At 41.8% G+C, this 21,985-nt stretch overlaps 1 protein-coding gene across 2 annotated transcripts; it reads left to right on the top strand.

Moving 5' to 3' along the window:
- Positions 1–364: 364 nt before the first annotated feature.
- On the top strand, positions 365–17,196 carry hic1 (hypermethylated in cancer 1). 2 transcript variants are annotated; one of them, XM_066664282.1, is made up of 2 exons: positions 365–437; positions 7,799–17,196. In XM_066664282.1, exon 2 carries the CDS (start codon positions 7,816–7,818, stop codon positions 10,009–10,011), a length of 2,196 nt encoding a protein of 731 aa, XP_066520379.1. In that variant the 5' UTR covers positions 365–437; positions 7,799–7,815; the 3' UTR covers positions 10,012–17,196. The 2 variants fall into 2 exon arrangements, with proteins under 2 accessions (XP_066520379.1, XP_066520369.1); XM_066664272.1 differs by lacking the exon at positions 365–437 and adding an exon at positions 2,297–2,458.
- Positions 17,197–21,985: the final 4,789 nt, after the last annotated feature.

A 21,985-nucleotide genomic window follows, 5' to 3' on the forward strand; every position in this document is an offset into this window, starting at 1 on the left:
GTATATTTTTATTCCAGAACTGACAGGGACTGTAATACACTGCAGGGAGTACACATAGTTACTAAACAGGGCTTTTGTCTCCTCACTGTAGTGTAATTTACATCGGGTCTGGGATCCAGTGGTGAGTGAATTCTCCTCCTCGCGCGCCGGGAGGTGTCGCTGTCCGCGCGCTCTGCATTCGTCCGCGTCCGCTCCGTGGTGTCGCGCGCGCAGCGTCCCAACCCGAGCACGAGCACAAGCGATCAGGACGCGCTGCTGCACGCGCGGGATAAAAACTTAGAAAGAAGGGGGGAGACAGACAGACAGGCAGACAGACAGAGAGAGAGAGAGAGAGAGAGAGAGAGAGAGAGAGAAAGATAGAAAGATAATTGAATGGGGGAATCGCGCGGAGAGAGAGAACGCAGCAGAGCGCGCGGGGCTTCAGACATGAGTCCGAGGTGAGTTCAGATTCTCTCTCACTCTCTCACTCTCTCTCTCTCTCTCTCTCTGTGTGTGTGTGTGTGTGTGTGTGTGTGTGTGAGAGAGAGAGTGTGTGTGTGTGTGTTTGTGTGTTAGGGTGGGGGTTGTTGGCTATGGATACCTGTGCAGAGATCAGGTGCTCTAAAACACACACACACACACACACACAGAGGACGACGAGCAATATGCAGTGTGTGTATTTATTTATTTATTTATCTACCATATTACTGTTTCGTTATGATGTTGACCTTGAGCATTTTTTTTAATGTATTAATATCAGCATCAAAAACGTTAACAATAATGTCTAATAAATAATAAATATACCGGGTGTTCATTAATAATAAATTAATAATGATTAATATAAATAATAATAATAATAAAATATATATATATCCCTCTCCCTCAAAAAACAAATTAAAAAAAGATCAAAAAATCAACTGGGCTTAGAGATCTATTAACAATTATTTAATTACTTAATCCAATTTACAGCAGTAACTGTGTCTAAAGGAGGCAGGCCTACTGCAGTTCCAAAGTTGTGAAATTAAGGAGTAAATCTGCATGTGATGAGTGATAACTACGACCTAAAAAATGAGAACAAAGCAGTGCATTGGATTTACAGATTATCTCTTAATCTGGTTATTATTGTTGACATTAACTATATAGTTATGATCAATGAGTGTTCCACACTTCAATAAAGCAGGTCAGCTTTTAAAGTAAATAGATATAAACCTGCTGCATGGGAAGTGCATGTTGGATCTGTGCAGGACTTTATTTCAGCAAAGCTCACCTTATTCATATTCATGGTGCGTTTTCACAGCCCAGTATGTGTCAGAGAAACACGTTAATTTATACACCCAGTCTTATGTGTATATCTCCCTTTGGAACCACACAGCCGCTGAGGACATTTATTCTGCCATTAGCTGCTATAGAGTGAGGTAAGTCAGAGAAATAAGCCTAAAACTCACTGACTTATTTTAATAATAACAATGATAAAAATATCAACAGACACATTTTTTATTTAAGAGATAGACCTGTTAAGAAGGGACTATAGTTAAATTTAGTTGTGTTTAAGCAATTATATGATAGCTTATATAGCTTATATGATTTGGTGTGAAATTTAAGGAATACAAATAAACCTATGTTTTTAACAGTTTAATCAAGAACACATTTCTGGAAGACATCTGTCCCCTGGGGTTTTTACACAGATTTTCATGCCCAGTTCAAATACTAAAAGTTTAAGTGACATGATTTTAAGAGGCATTCTAAGTGGTGTTTAATGAAGGATTTATTAATCATCTTGTTTCCACCAGGCTTCCTGAAAGCTTGATGTTAGGTAGATGATTTTATTTAAGTGAGAAATAAATAAACAAATAAATAAATAAATAGGTCTCAGCAGCATGTGGCTTTTAGTTTTTACAATGTGACATTTCTGCATGTGTGTTTGTGTTTTGCTGCTGGTGGACGTCAGGCAGGTCTGTGTGATATACACTACAACGCCTGTCTCTTTAAGACGGAGCGACGTGTTCTGCAGTTCAAGTTGGGGTCATTGTAAGTTCCTGCCCTCGATTTTACCTTTTAGTTTTATTATAGCCTGACATCACACACAGGGGCTGAGTTATCATCATTCTCCACTCGCCTCTCGGTGCTTCCACACCGAAAAAGCAGCCAAGCAAATCACAGATAGAGAGAAAGAAATCGAAGGAAACTGATGCTGGAGTAAGCAGGGTTTTTTATAGGAGGAGTGAGAGAGGTGGAGAGAGAGAGAGAGAGAGAGAGAGAGAGAGAGAAGGAGGAGGAGGAGAAGAAGGAGGGCGAGCAACCAGAAGTTCGTAGCAATTAATAACAAAAAAAAAGAGCTGGCAGTCGTACTCGGAAAACTGGCATGGGTTTCTGGAGGCTGGCAGTTCAAAGTTGAGACGTCAGAAATGACTGCAGAAGAGAGTTGAGATGATCATGAAGGGAGACTTAGAGCGGATGGCAGAAGAGTTCGGGCATCCAGGTAAACTCCTACAACACTTTATATACACTGCAGCACCCTACTCTTCTTTACGGCGCTTTTGGGTCCCTTTTATACTTGCTTTTAGTTTTGGGGGGTTCTCGGCATTTTCGTGATTGTCATGTTTTCGCCGCGCTGCTTAAAAACCAATTAAGACGTAGCACGATGTCCTTTTAAATGCTGCTGTTTTTACAGTAACGACTGTTCTCTCCGCGACTGGTCATTTCGTACAAATAAGGTCCTAAAGCTTTTTTGTTACTGTCTACTTTCTTGACTGTCTCTCGTATGTGCCCCAGCTGAACGCTGTCGTGCCTTGTTCCAGACTAATGGCGTAACCAGTTTAATTCCAGAATCGAGTTAGTGGCCTCCTGCTAATGAAGGTGTGGAGACAGGTTGTTATAGTGTCTATTTTCTCTGCTGTTTCATCTATCGTCTGCAGCACCGGGTCACAGCTTGAGCAGAGATGCAGGAATTTTACACACAAACGCAAAGCAAGTTAATAGCACATGGGATTTAGGACACGGACAGACTGTTGTCTAATGTTCTCAAGAGAATAATGCTTTTTTTTTGGCTTTGGTATAGATAAATTGTAAGTGAAATAAGAAGATAAATAATTAAACAGGACGGATATATTATCATCAGTTCACGTGTTTAAGCTCTCAATGTGAATGTATGTTTAATATAACTTTAATTATGGAACGTAATTCTGCTTGATATTAACCGCAGATTTGATGTTATAAAAGCCCGGTTTAAGGGCCCACTAGTCCATTTTTATATCATTAATTATTGTATGTGGGTATCTGGGCACGTTATTTAATGAGGATATTGAAAATAATTCAGCGGTAACGACAAGGAATATTTTTAAGCGACTGAAACCTCTGTTGACAACAGCGGTTTTAAATGGCTGAAATTAGCTCGGAAATGTGCTCTGGAAACACATCCATCTCCTCATGGGTGACTGGAGAGAAAGTGTGTGTAACTTTCTGCTCTGTTGCTGTCCGTGTAAAGTGCAGAAAGCAAGATTTGTTCGCTGGAGTGGGCTGAAGGTAGCACAGGACATACTGAGGTGTTTGGGCTTTTATTTGTTATTTTTTTAACTAATCGGTTTGAGCCGCCATTACTGACCGGAATTGCAGTAGCCGTTTGAATAAAGAGGAGAAGAAGAAGAAGAAGAAAAAAACAGCCGTCTTGCTTAACGTTTCGATTAATTAATCCTTCACTGCTAAAGGGCGTTGTATATTTCATTCACAAAAATCCCGCTGCTGTGCCTTCAGTGAGTCTGTCAGAGTTTTAGTGGAGACCATTAATTTAACACGGATTGGTGTTGCTCTTAAATCTCAGGACACAACGACAACAGCCACTTTTAGTTTTAGAAAGACCAAAGTGTATGGTCTCATTAGCAGACTCTCGTCATTAATTAACAATGAAATCACAGGAAATAAATATCCCTAACTTTCAAAATCCATCTTTGTCCAACTTTATTGGCATCGTCAGTAAACCTTGTCAGGAAGTTGAAAGATAATTACGCCATAATTATCTTCTGACTGCTTATGAACTGTCTTGACGTAATGAGGTGTATTTCATTTTTGTGCTTACAAATATTTAAACTGCTTTATTTTTCAGAAGCGAAGTGAATGCGTAGTTCCTTCAGAACTTATTTAGAAAACATGTTTTGACCTTCAAGAAGATATTGCACTTCTGAGTACATACACACTGTTGCTAAGTGAAAAGTACATTTTTCTAAAAACTCAATGAAGTGGCGTTACAAACAACGCTATGGTTTTGTACTGCATTTTAAATTATTATTATAATTTTAACTCGTATCATTTTTAGATTTACAGTTCTATTACTACAACGAAAGTCAACAGAAAACAACATGAAACTTACATGCAGATGAAGCATTTGTGAGAATGCACTATAGTCTAAATGTGTTCCACATGAATAAGGTACATCCCACCAGCACATGTCAACACTGGGCGTAATGGAGTACAGTAACTGTGTTAACGTACACGCTGTAATGAGTAAATGCAGCACAAACACACCGCCATATACGTGTCCACGCAGTGTTTAGTCTGAGCATTAAACTCTGAAGTGTTGCTTGCAGAATCAGGATTTGGACAGGCCTATATCGCCTTGTATGATTGAAGCTGTCCCTCAGGGGTGTTAGGGCTGATTCGGAGAGTCTGACGCTAAGAGGGAGGATGAACTCCTCAGAGCTGTTTTCCAAGACAAGCAGAGCCCCCTTTAGCCTTAAATCGGCGAGGTGACAACGCAGACAAAACACAGAGTTAATGAAGAGCAGCCCGGCTTCAAAATGAGAGCCACGCAACGTATTAGCGCTCATGGACACAGCAGACCAAATATAGCAAACCCACAGTCTCACAGTCGCTAACCCGAGATACTGACACTCACAGCTACAAGACACCGAAGCCACAGCCGCCTCATTCTTCAAGTTTTTAAACGAATCCTGCTTTATTAAATCTAACCTCACCGTCTTCTTTAACACCGCCTTTAGAAAGATCAGGTGAAGTATTAAAGGTAACATGTAAAAGGCTAATAAAGGATTGTAAGGGATTACCAGCACGATGTTTTTTAAATGAGCAGGGGATTATTAACGCTTGATTTAAGCAGTGGATGAGAAAGCTGGGGACAGAATTGTTCAAATAAAGCTTGTAAAAATGATGAATTCGTGTCAACGCAGCGTAAAAGTGAAATGCACCCTGACTTCTGCTTTTATTCTGAACGTGTTTGAACCCGTATGTTTGAATAAACTGACAGTAGACTATTTTTCTGTGTGCACTGGAGTAAACTGTCTTGAGCAAGACTCTGAATTAAACCGAGAAACACAAAATAAGGGGAAAGACAGCTGGTAAAGTATGAGGGAGGTCGCACGGGAAGGTCTGGAGGCAGCAGTTATTCCAACTTAAATTCACCTGCAGGTGATGAGACGTGTGTAAGTGTGTGATCTCTCCGTTGGGAAAACACTTGAGGTGCTGTCTCCATTATTTATACCATTCAGCTATGGCTCTGCAGTGTAACTCTAAACAGATTTCTTTTCGACAAGTGCATACAACTGTGTACAACAGTGCGGACTCATTTGATTAAACATGGTTTTAAAATTAGAGAAAAGTATCGCATTGAAAAATAAAAAATACAGGTTACTATTTAAATAAATAAAATATTAAAAAATACACAAAGTTCGAGCTGTTCTGAAGCTTCTTGGATCAGGTGCATATCAAATTGAGGAATTCATTTCCATTTTCACGTAATGCGGCGACTGCCCTGTAATATCCCGCAGTGTTGTATACATCTATATTATGTTCTCATTGGTATTCGGTGGTAATCCTTGGAGGTATTTCTCTACAGTTTCATAATTAATTAATTAGATGGAATTGTTATGTTTGCTTGTATTGTGTTTGTTTATGACGTGTTATTGTAGCACGGAGCGGGCAGTAAATCTAGACTAGGGTCTAGTTCAGCTGGGCGCAGGGATTTTACTGTGTGTGTGTGTGTGTGTGTGCGCGAGAGAGAGAGAGAGAGAGAGAGAGATCCTATCGTTCTGTGAAAAAGCTTTAGACTCCCGAAAATAATGTATTTAAATAGTTGTTAGCATTTTTATTTTCTCCAAAAACAGGAATAAAGGAATAGCGTTTGGATACATTATTTTGCATTAATAAATCCAGAGTGCTGAGTATGGAATGTAATAACACCATGCACCGGCTGGTGGCTTCAATCCAGTTTACTAGATGTTAGTTACCTCTCTGAAAACAAACTTTACTTTGAGTGCATCCAAGCTAAACGGCATTTTGTTTTTCTAACGCACTGTATGATAAATCATTTAAAATCAGTTTGCACAGGACTGTATATAGATACCACTCAAATAATTTGTTGTTCATTTGACATGCTTTCAGAATGAATAAATAAAGAACTTAATTAAAATTTAATTATCTCATATCCTACAAAAAAAAAAACAAAAAAAAAAAAACACCCCCCATCCCAAAAGAAAAAAAAACAGAATTGTGGTAAAGTTAAGATGAGAATTTTTTTAAAAGTTAAGTGTGAGTGACCAAATACTCTCCGACTTTCTGGGATGAAAAAGTTGAAATGAGAATTTACTGAAGGACAGACATGTATTAAAACCCTAAAGGTCAAATTAAACTGAAGCTTACAAATCCAAACTTCCTTATTCCTCCAAGAAGCATATATACAAAGAAATAAACAAAAGGAGGATGAAGTGATGAGGAGATGACTATGGCTGGCCTTATTTATTTAGCTGCTTGTTTCCCATCAGTGAAACCAAGCCCTGAGGGACCTGAGAAATCCCTTTTATCTCATAGACAGAGTGCCAGTATGAAATAGTGTTTGAACAATACATCCTGATAAATTTGTACAGTTTGTTATGTTTGTGTTAGGGGGATTAGTACATCCGACTTGGAGCTGGAACCTTCGGGGCGCTTCTTCTCTTTTTCTTCTTTGTGAACATCCTGGGTAAAAGTCAGCATTTACATTTAACTATGATAGAAGATTGGTTTTTGAGTCAGACTCCTGAGCCCTGGAGTTTTGATAAGATTTACAGTAAGTGTGTCTGTAGTTCCTTATTTGACCGAGCTGAAAGGGAGCTGAGTGTCCAATCTTTTATTGGACACATTTTTGTCCCCACTGGTTTATACCTGCTGTTCATCACACTTGCAAACCCTTCACTCTGACTTTGTTTTAAAACTCTGCACACCACCTCTGGAATGCTTTATCAGGAAGACAGCAATATGAAAACACATTTATATTGCCCCCTTTTTTTCCCCCATGCATTTTTTTTTGCTAATTTCTTTTTGCGAGGATGGGAACATGGACGTATGTATATAACAATTAATTCATTCTATGTTTGCTGTAGCTGATGTGAAGAGGGCTTCTGATGTACTTTTCATTGAGAGTAAATGTAAACTCTTCTGAAGTTCCGCTTAATCTTCACATACTGTAAAAACGTATTAAAGTAAAGCAGGTTTAGGCTGGGGCTCACGATGCAACATGTGCTTTTAACATCAACCTCTTCTGCCAGCCAAAGACCCACAGTAGATCCTGGCTCAGGTGCTCCTATTGGGTTCCTGAGTAATGTTCATTGTTAGTCATCTGTCAGAGCAACAGATATTAAAGAGGACGGATTGGCACAGCAGTTTCCTTCTGAACTGTAGCATCAGTTTACAGTGCTGATTTCCAGCTCTCCCTAAGCGTAACACAGGATTTCTATGATGATGTTTTGTGTTGACACCCACCTAAAAACCCAATGGTGATCTTGAATCTGTGTGAGATTGTTGAATAATATTTCCATTTCTCTTTCTGCTGTTGCAGGTGGTGGACTGAAGACGATGCTGGATGCCATGGAAGTCCCAAGTCATGCTAGGCACCTCCTCTTGCAACTGAACACTCAACGCACTAAGGGCTTCTTGTGCGATGTAATTATAGTGGTGCAGAATGCTCTGTTTCGTGCTCATAAAAATATTCTGGCTGCCAGTAGCCTCTACCTTAAATCGCTTGTTGTCCATGACAATCTCATAAACCTGGACCACGAGATGGTGAGTCCAGGAGTCTTCCGAGTCATCCTTGACTATATTTACACAGGACGTTTGAGTGAAGGTGACCCCACATCTCCTACAGAGCCCAACATTGGGGCGGTGCTGGCAGCTGCCAGCTACCTGCAGCTGCTGGACTTGGTGGCACTATGCAAGAAAAAGCTGAAGAGAAATGGGAAATACCACTTACGGCCCACACCTGGGTTTTTGCCTTACAGCAAAATGGGTCCCGGCGGGATGGTGGGCAGCCGGCTGCGGGTGTCCACCCCAGTGATACAGCCCTGTTTTTCCAGTAGCATAATGGGTAGCCATACACCACGAGGCCCACCATTTGATGACCTACCTTCTCACCCACTGGCCCCCCACCATGCTGGAGAACTTTATGCTCCAGGCTCCACACCAGGCCCACAGCCTTATCCTCCCACACAAGCAGCGCTGCCGTCACAGCCAGGTCTACGACTACCCTCCACTGACAGGAACTGCTCGCCAATATATGGACTAGATCTGTCCAAGAAGAGCCCTAATTCCCAATCCCAGCACCCTGGCCACCACGATGAGGAGCCCGAAGGAGAACTGAGCCACCGCACAAGCCCCATGCTTAGCCCGAGTGAAGGGGCTGGGAAAATGGAGACTGTGCACCGAGCTGGCTCTCTCACGCCACACTCCTATTCCCTCCTCAACCAACCTCTTGCTTCACATGTCTCGCACTTGCACCGCTCCAATTCCCAGGGCCAGGAACCATACCCCTGCCCCGCCAGCCCTGAGCCCTCCGAAGAGCCAGGGGAGCGCAGCCGGGATGCCCCAAGCATCTACCGCTGGGTGAAAAATGAACCAATGCCCTACAGTGTGGATGATGAGGATGAAGACGATGATGAAGATGACAGTGGGGGCATGGGGGACCAGGATAAAGAGGTGCACATGAACCACCACAAAAATGGTGAAGAGAAGATGAATGAGGGAGGCTATGGTAGGGGCGTGACTTGTGATGGAGAAGATGAGAATGGAACAGGAAGCGAGGAGACAGGCAGCAGCGAGGGCCGGCCGTCTCCTCTCGGGGCACGTGGAAGATACATGCCCTATGAGCCGGAGAGCTTCGGAGATAACTTGTACGTGTGCATCCCCTGCGACAAGGGCTTCCCAAGCTCAGAGCAGCTTAATGCCCACGTTGAGACTCATGCAGAAGAGGAGCTCAACCCTGGAGGAGAAATGGACAACAGCAATAGCAACAGCACAGGCAAACCAGTCAATGGTCCTTTAAGCTTGAACAGTACTGGTGGTCTCCATAGTCCTTTTCCAGACAGCAAATCAGGGCAAAACCTGCACCCTATGGGCATTGGGGAAATGATCCGTCCATATCGCTGCTCCTCCTGTGACAAGTCCTACAAAGACCCAGCCACCCTGCGGCAGCATGAGAAAACCCACTGGCTGACACGCCCCTACCCTTGTAGCATCTGTGGCAAAAAGTTTACCCAGCGAGGCACCATGACGCGCCACATGCGCAGTCATCTTGGTCTGAAGCCTTTTGCCTGCGATGCTTGCGGAATGCGCTTCACTCGGCAGTACCGGCTCACTGAGCACATGCGCATCCACTCAGGCGAGAAACCCTATGAGTGCCAGGTGTGTGGTGGCAAGTTTGCCCAGCAGCGTAACCTTATCAGCCACATGAAGATGCACAGCAGTGGTGGTGCTGGCGGGGGGCTTGGAGCTGATGGAAAGCTGAAAATAGACTTCTCTGAAGGCATCTACCCCCTCAGCAAATATGCAGCTGAACACCTGGGCTTGAAGCAGGAGAAGGCTTCAGAGCTTCTCGCACAGGCCTCTCAGCACCTTCTGGCTGATGCCAAGGCCATGGAGAGCCTCTACCCACTGTCCAAACTGACTGCCGAGCACCTGGGCCTCACTCATGACAAGATGGATGTTCTTCCACTGCCACCTGCCCCTCAGCCACTCCCAGCAGAGGGCCGCACCATTGACCGCTACTCCCCCAGCTAGAGAGAGGTAACTGCTAACCCTGCCTTCAAATGCCACGGCTCTGCTGGCCCAGCTACGACACGTCACTGTATGCTGCGCACAGTATTTCAACTCTCACCTCAAATTTGTTTTGAACCTGCACCTCAGACACAGGAGGCCAAAGACTGGCAGCAGTTAAAATGCACACAGACAGACTTCTAAGAGTGCCTTTCTCTGCACAACATGCAGTACTTGCTTTTTTGTTCAAAAATATTTTTCCTAAAAGGAGAACTGTTATTTATAATCCGCTCCAAGCCATGGACACACTCACGTAGCAGTGCAGTATTTATATAAAACAACTTCCTTTTTGCTCAGTCTCCGAGCCAAACAATCAATTGAAAACCAAAAAGAGATGGTTTTTATTTATTTTCTTTGTTTTTTTTTGTACGCAAAAGCCAAAGAAAAGAGGTTTCAAAAGAGAGTTGCAATCATACCCTAAACCTGTGTACTAAGTATTATTAGTGTAAATAGAATGAAAAAAAAAGCACATATGAACAATTTCCAGGGCTTCTTTCCAGGATGGAGAAGGGATTCTGGACTAAAGCAAAAGCCACATTTTGGGATTTTATAGTGTTTTCAAGGACTTAAAATACATTTTTTGGAATACTGGATATCTCCTGTATCTCAGTTTCCTGCTTTGCTGAGCGGCCCAGCTTTTCCACAGAAAAGGGAGCAACTAAGTGAAGACAGTGTTTGTTCCAGCACTTTGGTAAAGTGATCTAAGCTTTTCTATGCATTGATGCAGTGATTCCTGTCAGTGTAGTGATATCCAGCGTGTCTTACATAGACTGAATTATTTTTGCAGAGGCCTTCAACCTTTTTTGTTTTTTTCCACTCCCCCTGACCCCAGCTATTATTTGACATCCAACCAAGTGTCTTGAAATTTGTTGTTCAAAAAGTAGCACAGCCCTGTGAGCTCACATCTGGGATATCATTGCACATACTCAGATCATGACACAGTAATCTGTGTCCATGGCTTTCTGTCCATATGGTTCGATAGTCTAAGCATGGGTGTAGCCTTAGAAATCGGGTAATATTTACAACGTAGCCCAAAAGTGTTCTCCGGGAGGACACAGTGAACCCATTCGAAAGAAAGCAGCCAACCTCCAATAGCACTCATAACCAAACAAATAGCAAGCGAAACAAAAGCACCCTTTCCCCACAGCCAGTGTATATAAACTCTATCCAAGTAGCTCACACCATCTGATAAATGATGAATCTAACAGCATTCACAGCACGTCAGCATCCATTTGCAAAGAAAAAAAAAAAGAAATCACAAAGTGCTGTGCAAATCCAACCGCGGTGCTGTTCCATTTTCACTTTAATGGTTAAAGAAGCTGCCCCATGCCCGCACACACTAAGTTGTTAATGTGACAGCTATGAGGATTAGACACAAGGCATTTTCTCTGACACTGAGAGCACAGAAAGGGCTCGGCACGCTCCCCGCAGCTGCTCCACTCAGGATAAGCCCTGTGAAATCCCCAATTCTTTCAGACTGTTCGCACTGTCTGTCGGCCTGATCCTAGATTTCATGGCTGCTAAACGCTTGCTGTGATCTACAGGCTGCCGGCATACCTCCACCATCCATCCACGCTCCTGCCCCATAAGCTACACACAGCACACACCCAATTATCCAAAGTCAGGAATATCAAGGGATTTTGCTTTGCCACATTGGTGCAAATAATGACCTAAAATACTGGCATTTTTAATTATGTGGAATATATATTTTATAGGGCACACTGAAGCTTAAGCTTTTCTTTTATATTTCCAAGAACATAAAGGCCTTACTCTTGATCCTGTTTTCTAATCAGAGGGGAGTTTTTTTGACCACTAGTGACAATTACAACCTCAGTAGGTGAATGTGAAGACTATAAGCCATGAATGCACTGTGACAGGACTAATGACCCTTCCAGCCTTAGTGAATATGCTGAACATGTTACAGGTTCTGGAGTTACCTGCAGTACTCCAGAGGCTTTGTTCTGTAGCAGGTTGTCATATCAAGGTGTCCTTTTTTATATTGTTTTATTTTGGTCACTCTTTATAACCAAAGAAAAGTGAAACTGGTGCTTACCTCAGGACCTGCCCCATTTCTATATGGGGACACAAAGCTTCAGCAATAGGTTAGCCCCCCCCCCCCCCCCCCCCCACACACACACACAAACTTGCACCGAGACAAACACGTACACACACCTTCTGAAGGGAGAGTTGTCCTGATTTAATTTTCTTTTTTTTTGAACCTGTGGTTATTTCAAGAATGATGATCATGTTGTTGTCAATTTTGTTTAAATGGTTATGTAATCATTAACAATGTTTTTTTTTTTCTGTTGACTGATTTGTTTGTATCTTTCCAAAAAGAAAAAAAAAGACTGTGGTCAGGCTGTAATATGATAATTTTATAATTATACATTTTCATTGCCTTACAAGGCAAAATGAGTAATTAAACTGCTTTCGTGATAAAAATTGCTATTCCTATAATATCCCTCTCCTTACACCTTTAAGTATTCCAGTGAAAGTAGCATGACTTTGAAAAACTTAACATACACACACACACTTCTTGAGCAGTGGCAGACGGCTACATCAGTCCTCAATGTTAATGTTATGCTGTATATAAAATGCTATGTGTTTATCAATAATTCCCCTGCAATGATAAACACTGGGTCGAGTTGGTAAGGGAGAAGCATAGTTTAGAAAGTTGATTGACCCGTTTGTTCAGGGTGTGGCTGAAGGAGCTTCAGCTGAGGCCTTGGCAGAGGAGCACTGAGGCTTTGTATACACTGACTATTAAACCGCACACAAGGAACCAGCTTGTTTGGGGCCAAGACAGATGCTGCGATTTCCCAACAGTCTTTAAGTGGATAGCAGAGATCCAAAAATTCCTCCCAACTTAATTTCGCAAAACACACACACGCGCGTCCACAAAAACAGTCTGGGCACATGGGTTTGTTTGTATCCAGATGAAACCCAGAGTGTAAACGGGATACAAATCTACAGCCTCGAGGCTCCGAACAATATTACCGCTATCATAACAGCACAAGCAGCAACCGCAGACGTATTAATACACATTGAGGAGATGTGACAGTCTATTTGAAGTGGATTTCAGTGGTGGGAATATAAATCTCACACTCCCCTTCCCCACCATTCATTAAGTCACTCTGGTAGAAACCTTGCTCTCTCTTGCTCTCTCAATCTCTTTCCTGCTTCCCCACAGATAAAACAAGAGAGAGAGAGAGAGAAATGTTCCGCTCCTGTTTCAGAACTGTAAAGGAAAGAGAACGAGAAGGTTTTTATTTTATGAAGTGTTTCGTGCGCATAGCTGTGACTTCTAATGTAGTTTGGAATGTGGCTAATGTGTCATGTGAAAGGTGATATGCTTGGGTCTTTTTCTACACTTTTGAAAACAAAGGTTTCTAAATGCTTCCTGCCACAGATCAAGGAAAGTCCAAGCAGGAGGTTTAACATTAACATCTCAGAAATGATTATTCAAAGAATAAATCTCTTCTTTTGTGAGATTTAGAACCACTTGTGAGTGTCACCGCAGGTGGCCAATTACTTACATCAACCGTTCAATTAACTATCAACGATTACAAAATCCAGGACCGGAAACTGGATTTAAGGCCTGTATTTGAAGATTTCTGTTCTTTGGCGTTGCTCCAACCAAACCTTTGCTGCACCTTTTATAAGCGCATATGGGATCTTTCTGAGTGCATAAAGAGTGCATGTGTTAACGTTGAACTTGAGGGAAAGAGCAGATTTGAGCAGGGGACGTGAACTTTTGGCTCGATAGTAGCAGTCCACAGGATGTGTGGTGTGGTTCTTCTCAAAGCCAGATAGGCAGATGAAGATAGTGGGTGAGCAAAGAGAGCAAGCAAGAGAGAGTGAGAGTGTTTTTGTGGTAGAAAACTCAGTGTTCTCCCGACAGTGGAAGACCTAAATTAAGCCTTCTCTTCATTCACAAAAGGAATGCAATACCTGGCCTCCTTGTGCTAGCCCTTTTTCCTTCTTCTTCTTCTTTTGCTTCTCCTGCATCTACATTGTGCCTTTTTCTTTTTTAATAATGGACAGAGACAGTGTTTGATAGTTTACAGAGAGCTTTTAACCCTCTGGTCAACCCTTGCATCCTCAGAGTGGGCCAAGTGAAGAAAAGCAAAGCTTGAGAGATGAAGTGAAATATGTGGATCAGTATACTTTGCTAACCATACTTCATGAGCTTGTCCAAGGGAAATATTCCTCTCAGTCTGAGGAAGTTTCCTCAGTCAGAGCAGAAACCAAAGCTTACTGAAGCCAGCCTTAAAGTTTATATCGATGGAATCTACTCAGTGAAGAGTGTGTTCACAGAACATATAAACAGCCAAATCAAAAGCGTATTACTGCATTACGGCTGGTGTTTAAAAGATGGTCACTGCGGTCCCACAAGTGGCTTGATTCCAGTCCGTCAGGGCTCCAGTGGTACAGTTCAGAGTTGTCAACTTTAGGACGATCATTTGCAAGCTGCTGAGATAAATTTATCTTGTCCATACCCTAGAGGTTCTCAAGAATTTTCTTATCCACAATCATGGCTTGAAACCACTCACTTCCTTGCAACAGTTGGTGCAATCTATGTTGTGTTTCTGCTTATTTTGCAAGCTCCTACCATGTATAGATTCCGTGCACAGATAACACTGTGAGTTTTCTATGACCAAGGACTTAACCAAGCCTTCTGGTAAGGATGCAGCCTGGGCCTTGCCTGTGTAGATTGATTGCTTTTAAGTTATGACCCACAAGGCACCTGTCCATCTGTCCATCGTTTCTTCTCACGTCTCAGAAAGAGGGAGCATGTGCGAGAGAGCCTTGACACACTCAATGGCCTTTATTGGGTTCAGCTGTTTCACATTGACTCATAAAAAAGGCCCATTTCTGGAGAAATCATCGCCTCATGATTGCACTCGCCCTGCGGCTGCTCAGCTCCAAAAGTCTCTCTCTCTCCCTCTTTCTCCTTGCACCGCTCCCTCTGCCTCTACCCACTCACCATCCCTCCTTCCTTCTCCCAGTCTAATTCAGCATTCTTTTCTCCTGCTTCTCTGTAAGCATCCCCCGAGCGCCCCCTCCCACTGGCTGACCCACCACTTTGACCACTAGCCCACAGCCGCGCCTTCTGATGAAGTGGCGTCCAGCTGTTCTTCATGCTGAAGAAGACAGTTGTCTAAATGTTTATGTGAACAACTACTTTCTTTCCCTTCACGCCCTGATCAAGTTCCACGGTGAACTCTGAGGCATGTGTTCCTATTCTCTGTGGGGCAAGATTGGGCAAATAAACAGCAGACGAGCCTATTGTCTCAGAATGAGTAACTACAAAAATATACCGAGCTGGAGATAAAAGAGGGAGCACTGAGAATAAGGAAATGCTTGATGATATAAAGAGGAAACAGACAGGGATGAGGGAGAAGGCACTCAGAAAGATGCTAAGGGAACATGCAGCCTTGCATGAGCTTCATTAGAATCTTAAACACGCCTTAATTGTCCTTAAGCTCAATATATGGTTAAAGATACTACTTCGGTTGATACAGGAGGTTTACGTTATGTGGAAAGCAAAATATTTTATTCCGCTAAACATTGATTTAAAGGTTTTTATGCGCAAAAGTAGTTCCTCAATGCCGTCACCTCCACGAGTATTTTTTTGACACATTTATCTGTAGACAGAGAGAAGTGGCAACATGTTGAAACCCAAGATTAAACACAAGATTAATGTACTGATGCTTTCCAGCCACTTTAACTCGCTTCTCAGCTTCAGAAACAGGTTTGGACTCTTCTCTGTGCCTCTTGAACATTAAAGCGAGGACATGGTCCTTTGTTATAGGAAGGTTGTTTTTTTTTCTTTTTTGGAGCGGCGTTGAATGACAGCATCATAGCGAACTGCGTGTTACATTTCCATTATAAAGCTTGTGCCCTGAGCGTGGGTATCACGTTACCAGGCCTTCAAATTATCACCCCATCTTCCCACGCCAAGAACAGGCCCTCCGTGTGCCTGCAGCAAAGAGTCATGGCCACAGAGGCTTTCTTCAGCCTGTTTAGATTGGCACTTGTAGCTCTACGAGCTCTGAAACGGACAGAGCAGAGCCCCAACCAGCAAATTGGACAGGAACTGTAGAGCTGCCCATAAATTTGTTTGTCTTTGTGTACCGGCCCTAGCGCTGCAAGCATGTAAACAAAAAGGCCAAGTTTAACACGGACAAAATGGCAGAACTGAGTGGCTGATATTATCGAGAGACTGATAGTCATGCATGACTGCGCGCACACACACACACACACACACACAAAGACACATGCACAGACACAGACACACACACACACACACAGCTGGATGGCAGGCAGCCCTGTCAGTGCTCCCTGTTCCAGATTAGGTCAGATTTAATTAGGCTGCCCAGCTCCTTTTGGAGTGTCGCTTTGAGTTTGAAACACCATTACTAAAGCACAGACTGTGTGACTGATGGACTGGAGCAGGAAAAAAAAGCTGGCCAGCATATCACTGTCATGACAGGAAAGGCTACAAACCACACACACAGGGCATCTATGCCTCTACATGTACACACACACTGCTCACCAAATAATTGCATAAAAAAACAGTGAGAATGTGAGAGTGGTGGCAAAATACACAAAGAAAAATAAATAAAGACGAGCCAATATGGAGAGTAGACATGTTTGGAAGTGGACCTGAATCAGAGGCATTCAGAGACAGTAATTGCATTAGGACTTAGAGACAAAAAGGAAGAAAAAAGCTCAGCTGACTGTGGACGTTCCCACTGCTTCCCAGCCAACCAACACACCAGCATGTCTGTTTGGATTTCAGTGATCACCATTACTTCTTTTTCTGAACTTATTTCAAATATAACACAATTTAACTCAGCACTTTCAGGTGCCTTCCTGCAAGATTTACGTGACTTTGAACCCCCCCCCAAAAAAAGCAGCAATATGAATTAAACCAAGCAGTATTTTTCTACTTTACATTGTCAATACTGTTTTCATTGTTACAAAATGCTTTTAGTGAAACGAATGTATTTATTGCATGTCAAATGTTTTATAATTTCTTTTGTATAAATTTCAATCGTGGGGTATTACAAATTATGTCATTCTTATAATTAGGCTTTTATTTGTTTTAAAAGCCATTGTGAAAATTATTTTTGTTTGTTTGCATCTGTAATCTAAATCAACATGGCAATAAAATTAATTGCAGTATGGTTTCACATATGCAGTGTTTTGGCTACTTTGTGTTTTAACAGACATGGTGTATAATATGAAAAAATCAGCCACAATACTAAAACTGTTGAAGGAATTCACATTGATAAACTTGTTAACTATGAAGGGGTTATTAGACATTAAATCTGTTCTTGAAGTGAATGTTGGAAGCAAAAGAAAAATTGGGCAAGCGCAAGGATGTGTGTGACAAGTGCAAAATTACGATGGCAAGACAAATAGGTCACAGCATCTCCAACACAGCCCCAGATAGCAAAGAATATTTGGCCCAAAAGTGTCACATGTGCCATTCTCTTATGGCCCACATTTGGCCTTGAATGACATCATTGACTCAGGGTGAGTTTGGCTGCCTCAACTCAGCCACAGGTCTACCTTATATGGATCAGATGTCTGCTGTGTTTTGGACCACATCTGTACAGCCCACACAACAAGCTCATTACATTTGGCCCATATCTTGCCCACACAACAGCCAGTGGTGTAACTGAGTCATAAATGCAAAAAGTGGCACTGATTACACCTAAGTGTATCTGCTACATGGGGCAGGTCTTTTGGGCTGTTTGATATTGGTATCATGTGGACAACTTTTGAAACTGTGGTAGAATCAGATGTGCCCAAAGCTCACTGACAGTGTGGAAGCAAAAGACAGTCCATCTGAACCAATCCCATTGAAGAGCTAATGTAGCACAAATGCTTGCTATGATAGAAAGCTATCAGAACACACAGTGCATCACAGCCTGTTGCATATGGGAATGCATAAATGCAGACCAGTCAGAGTGCCTCTACTGACCAGGTTTATAGCACTGCCACATTGCAAAAAAAAAATTCAGGAATGTTTCAAGCTGAAGAATTCAGTGTATTGACTTGACATCGAATTCTCCAGGTCAGATCAAGCATATGGTCACTGTCCGATAAAAACAGGTATCTCCACTTTTCTGGACTTTTAGTTTACTACATTGTTTGAACACAGCCATTTCCTTCCATTAAAATGTAAGTTTGTTTCTGCTAAGGTTGTTTTCTTCTTATATAAAGTCACTCTTTTGGATATATATATATATATGTACACACCTTTTATCTATTTCACACGCAGACAGTGTATATACTATCAATATACTCTCATATACATGTAGACATACAATCCTGAAAACTTTCATTTGCACTGTTTGATTTGTTGGTTGGGAGAACACATTTCCCACAACGGTGGTGTGTGACCTATGAGCGAGGGCTTGTCCTGGAATCCACTCAGTTCAGTGCAGCACAGTGAGACGGCCATGGAAAGGGAAAATTTTGAATGAATCGCATAAATTACAAAAGGTCTCCATGAAACACTAACCCGATCAATTACTCTGTCAGCGAGGCCCAGGCAAGAACAGCTCCAGAACTAGTCCGAGGACAGTATTGCACCCACATCACACACACACACACACACACACACACACACACACACACACACACACATCATGGTTCCTGATTAACCATGCGAGAGAACTGCAGAAATATTTAATGAAAATATCAGAAACGTAATCATATCCAGGTCTCTGCCACGTGTAGCTTATTGAGCTGAGAAAGAAGAAAAAAAAGAGAGAAAAAACTCCAGTTCAATTTCAAGAGCTGTAATGAAGTCATAAAAAGTTTATAAAAACAAGCACGGGCAGACTGGAGGAGAGATTCCAGGAGCTTCAGCAGAATAAATGTTATAAAAAAGACAGCACTTACAGGGCTGAATGCTTCAGCGCAGCAGCCAAGAGCCTGAGCGCTGTGGAATTAAGCTTGTTTAATGTAGATTAGAACAGCTGTTTAGGAAGCTGGCCATTTTTATTCTTGAAATAAAATGTATGGTGATTAACTTGTCTTTTATGGTGTTATGGACATTTGGAAGATGATCTGTCAACTTCAAGACAGATAGAACACTATGTGTGAGTATGGGGATGGTACACTCTGACCTAGTACAAAAAAGAAAAGCATGTTCAGTGTAATTGTGAAGTGAGAACAGGATGTATAACAGTAATAATGAAAAACTCTTTCACAGAAATCAAACTCTTTCTACATTTATGAACCATAAAGAACCAAGGTTACTTTATTTACTTCCTGTCTAAAACTGTCCATGTAAATTTGTAGAAAAATTTTTGCTCTGCCTAACCATATAATATTTAATATTAAAAAGATCACAAACAATTGTATGCACGACTGACAATCAGCAGTTATCTCAATACACTTTTAACAGTGAAGTTCCCATTTGTAATTGTAAAAAACCTTGTTATAAAATTCAGAAAATGTTTCCTGACCATTCGCTAGCTCTAAAATCTGTTTGTGTGCTTGAAATCAGTCAGAGGCATCTGGAGTTTTTTGTTTTTACAACAGAGCGAACTCCAAATGATGAAAAGCACAAACTGAAACGAGGATTGCTCTATTTTGCTTCATATTGAGGACATATTTGATTATATGTGCTGCTTTGGATCACTTAAGGTGGAATTGTCTCAATTCTGAAAGTGCTACAAAACTAAACCACTCAAGCTACACTTTGAGTTTCTGTGATAATTCAAAGAGTGAATAAAATGTTACAGACTGTTAAGCTGTAGCCATGTTCAAACAACAGTTGTTATTTACCTTAAATACGCTGAGCTAAGAGCTGCGTCTCCCCACAATCGTATACATTCCCTTTAACTCTGACTCCTAAGTGTCCAGTTTTAATCAGATTAGCAGTACTGCTATGGTGGGAGTAGCTAAACATAACTTGGCAACAAAGGGAAGCAGCTACCCAAGAGATGATAACACAATAGAAAAAGACTTAGATTACAGGGAAGTCCCTCCCTTCAATTAGAGCCAAACAGCTCATAACTAATTAAACTATTAAATGTTGTTGGTGGTGGTGGGTTAAAATGTGTTTCTGAAACTTTACTGTGGCTTTTGTTTTTAAAGATCTGTCCTGTTTTTAGGTGATCGGAGCCTCATCTTGTACAGCTGCCAGGCTGACAGACTGTCCTATAAGGCCTTTAGAGTGGCACGATGCTGGATTCAAGAGTGCCCAGGCTGGTTTTGCGATTTAACAGGGATTGCTCTGGCTGTGAGCCCATCCTGCCACTGGGTGTCATCATCCTGAACCAAATGCCAGAGGTCTGAGGTGTCTAGTGTCGGGCAGTGGCCGGTGCCACTGTCCGCTTCAGATTTGCTAATGTCAAAGGGCATGGAAGGAGAGCAAATACCCACAGAACATTCATGCCACTTCAGCTTGTCAAAATGTGCATTTCTTTTGAATTTCAGCCAGGCACTGTTACAGGGATGATGGTGATGTTTTATCAAAAATAAAAATAAAAATTACTACCGCCATGATACCAAAACTTTAAAATTCAAAAAATACCAAAACACTATATTCTTCTTTATATTTTACTCTTAAATTATATCTTAAAGGATATCTTGTGTTTTCCTATAAAGCTTCCAAACTTGCAGAGTCTTGCAACAAACAATGACAGGAATATATTTAAACAGCACTGTGCTTATGGGTCCTTCTTATCTTGTGCTGAGTGTGGCACTGTGTGTGGGTGTGTGTGGATTCTGGAGAAAGAGTAGATGACCCACCACTGACAGCAGTGGGGAACAGGGTGGTGAAGGGCAAGGGTGCGCATTGTGCTGACGGGGCCATTACCCTCACAGCAAGGCGCAGAGGCTCCATCTGAGCTGAGGGAAAGGGTACACACATCCTGCCAACACAGCACATGCTGCATAGCTACAGCTCAAAGACACAGAGGGTGTGGACACATGAAATATCTCCAGCAGGGCACTAAAGGCTATTGCTCTTGCCCCAAACTAAATATATGCTGTTCACTCTTGTTCATAACAGCTTTATCATTGTCCAGGGTAATACACCTGCACTGTGGGTTAGGTTCGTGGATTAAGGAAAGGTTGTTCTTTAAAATGCACACTGACCAGCTATCAAATGAGAACTTAAAAGTTTAAATTTGTTTATCTAAGGACACTTCTACTAATGACACGTCAGTATTCGTGAATACTGGTATCAGGCCTTGATTAGCAGAAAAAAACTCAGTTCAATCCTGTAACTAATCATTTGAAAAATATCTGATGCGAAGTTCTTAGCTGTGTACTATTGCCTGTATGAATAACTTTAAAATCCCTAGTTTAAAATGTTTAGAGTAATACAAGTGATATTTTTCTTTTTAATCAAGTAACGGAATTTTTCAAAATTGACCATGCATTTAGCAACACAAAGAAAAAAAGAATGCATTGAATTCCCTATACTAATGCACTTCATCTCATTCACACTCCTTAATATAATTCAGATTCAATACTGACTTTGTTATTAAAATGTATATTTTTAATACAACTTGTGATTTATAGTTATTTATTTAACCAGCTGGTGCTCATTGAAGTTCATATGCAAAAACATTCCGGAAAGAGGGTGGAATAAAATGCTGGTTTTGAGATTAATGTGACTATAATGTTATACTGTTATAGACACCAATTTCACACACACACACACACACACACACACACACACTGAATAATCACTAGATTAGGAATTTTCCACTCATTTTCCACTTTATCATCTCCACTGATCATACAGGAGCACTTTGTAGATCTACAGTTACAGACTGCAGCCCACTTGTTCCTCTGCATACATACTTATCCCCATTTCACCCTGCTCATCTATGGTCAAGGCCCCCAAGGACCAACACAGGATCATTCTCAGCTGCAGTGGCAGTGAGGTAGTGTTGCA

Source organism: Hoplias malabaricus, chromosome 1 (assembly GCF_029633855.1).
Source record: "Hoplias malabaricus isolate fHopMal1 chromosome 1, fHopMal1.hap1, whole genome shotgun sequence".
Taxonomy (NCBI): domain Eukaryota; kingdom Metazoa; phylum Chordata; class Actinopteri; order Characiformes; family Erythrinidae; genus Hoplias; species Hoplias malabaricus.

Bases quoted from the DNA above. Each gene is read 5' to 3' on its own strand.
- hic1 (XM_066664272.1), top strand. From the start codon at position 2,407: ATGATCATGAAGGGAGACTTAGAGCGGATGGCAGAAGAGTTCGGGCAT. The intron at 2,459-7,798 runs GTAAACTCCTAC...CTGCTGTTGCAG, and splicing joins AGAAGAGTTCGGGCATCCAG to GTGGTGGACTGAAGACGATG.